We start from the raw sequence: 2086 nt of genomic DNA, 5'->3' as shown, positions 1-2086 counted from the left end.
CTGCCTCCTAAATGGTGGATTACAGATGTATCACACCCAGCTTGCAGCACTTGCCATTTATCTTGTTGCTATCTTGTGTTTAAATGTGAGTGGATTTTCAACTATCCAGTGGATTCACGTAGGACTTTCTCTCCTGCCCTTTCAAGGGAAAAAGACCTTGATGAAGTTCTGCAGACCCACTCAGTGTTTGTAAATGTTTCCAAAGGTCAGGTTGCCAAGAAGGAAGACCTCATCAGTGCATTTGGGACAGATGACCAGACTGAAATCTGCAAGCAGGTAGGTCCTGCCAGGCGCAGCATCACAAATTCTCATGATCCCAGGCAACATCAGGACCACTGTTTTTAGTGTTTTTCTTGATGAGTTTTTGTTATTTTAGATTTTGTTTTTGTTTTTTTGTTTTGTTTTTTCAGTTTATATTGTTGGGAGATTTGGGGAGGGGTTGTTTGGTATTTGTTTGTTGCTGTCTTACTATGTAGCCCAAGCTGACATCAAACTCAGTGGATAACCATGCTGGCATGGAACTCCTGATTCCCCCAGCATCGTGCCACCTCACCCACATCTATTATAACGTCCAGTGAGTAAGACCAGAATCCAGTACTCCAAACATTATCACATAGACAGGAAACTTACTATAGTCATTTTTCTGGAATTAATAATTGGGAAGCTAGGCCTGCAAATACTAAAATTAGTACTACAGATCTCACACACACACACACCCTCGTGTCCTCTTCAGAATCTCCACTTTTACCCAAGTATGCAGTATCTTTGGTATTGTCATCTAGGGACAGATATTCTAGGATGTAAGCCTTCAGCATCACTCCCCACCACACCCTAAATTTTCCTTACATAAAACAATGTCGTGGTTTTGGGTTTTTTTTTTTTCCGTCCAAGATTAAGTGGGAGAATATGCAGATATGGGGTCGGGGAGACAACACACAGTATATCACTATGTAGCTCTGGCTGGAAACTCGCTTGTGTAGACCAAGCTGGCCTTGAACTCACAGTGATCCACCTCCCTCTGCCTCCGGAATTCTGTAATTAAAGGTGCATACCACCATGCCCAACTTTTTTTTTTTTAATGTGTGTACACATGTGCAAATTGGTGCAAGGTGCCTGAGAGACCAGAAAATGACCACAAAAGACAAATTGGATCCCCTGGACTCGGAGTGTTTGTTAGCCCAGTGGTCTGGGTGCTGGGAATTGAACTATGGTCCTCAAGAAGAGGCAACAAGCTCCCTTTGCCACTATGTCTTCCCTCTAGTTCCCCCAGGTTCACGTTAATACACACTTTGGACCTTTTTTTAATGCTGTTTTAAAGCCAAGAAATACTAATCACAATATATTAATAAGAGTCTACTTTCTATGCACTCCCATCTTTATTGAAACAAACGTAAACTATAAAGAGATAAGAAGTTTAAGTACCTTTATTATTAAAAAAAATTAAAACGGTGGTAATTGAACATCCAAGGTGGAGAGGAGACTGCAGTAAATTAGATCCACATGGTGGGAAGGACATCTTCATAGGCAAAGGAGATGCAGGTACAGGAGCCGCTCTCCATGTTCAGGATGCAGAGGGTTGCCTCACTCAAGGGAGAGGAGTGAAGGGAAAGGCCTTGCTGTTTCCGGATAGGCATCCTCAGAAGCAGGAACAGTGTGCTCTGCCTTAGCAGTCTGCTCCATGATCATCTTCATTTTGAGAGTTGGTTGTTTTGTTTGAGGGGTCTCTTAGCCTTCGATGGCTTTTCTGTAACTGTTGATGGTTCCCAGAGCATTTCTGCCAGTTTCAGGTTAAGGTTGGTGGGGCCTTAAATATTCTGCCAACTTAAGGCATTGACATTTGCAATTTCCTTTTTAAGGCCTTGACACTGGATCCATCTTTTAGCCCATCCTTAGGAGCCACAGGACTGCCTGGTTCTCCATATTTGTTTTTCAAGACAAGGTTTCTCTGTGTAGCCCTGGTTTTCCTGGAACTCACTCTGTAGACCAGGCTGGTCTCAAACTACAGAGATCCGCCTGCCTCTGCCTCCTGAGTGCTAAGCTTAAAGGCGTGTGCCACCACCAACTGGCTCTGGTTCTCCATCTTTTT

The 2086-nt window shown here is 43.3% G+C and overlaps 1 protein-coding gene across 1 annotated transcript in view; it reads left to right on the top strand.

Annotated features, from left to right (window-relative positions):
- Positions 1-2086, top strand: part of Sbds (SBDS ribosome maturation factor) — a 9279-nt gene that overhangs the window by 1066 nt on the left and 6127 nt on the right. Inside the window, exon 2 of the mRNA XM_031338122.1 lies at positions 147-276. Coding sequence (XP_031193982.1) covers positions 147-276 — 130 coding nt within the window. The remainder of the gene's footprint in view (positions 1-146; positions 277-2086) is intronic.

This window comes from Mastomys coucha, unplaced genomic scaffold, assembly GCF_008632895.1.
Source record: "Mastomys coucha isolate ucsf_1 unplaced genomic scaffold, UCSF_Mcou_1 pScaffold22, whole genome shotgun sequence".
NCBI lineage: Eukaryota > Metazoa > Chordata > Mammalia > Rodentia > Muridae > Mastomys > Mastomys coucha.
This window is presented reverse-complemented; position numbering and strand designations above follow the sequence as displayed.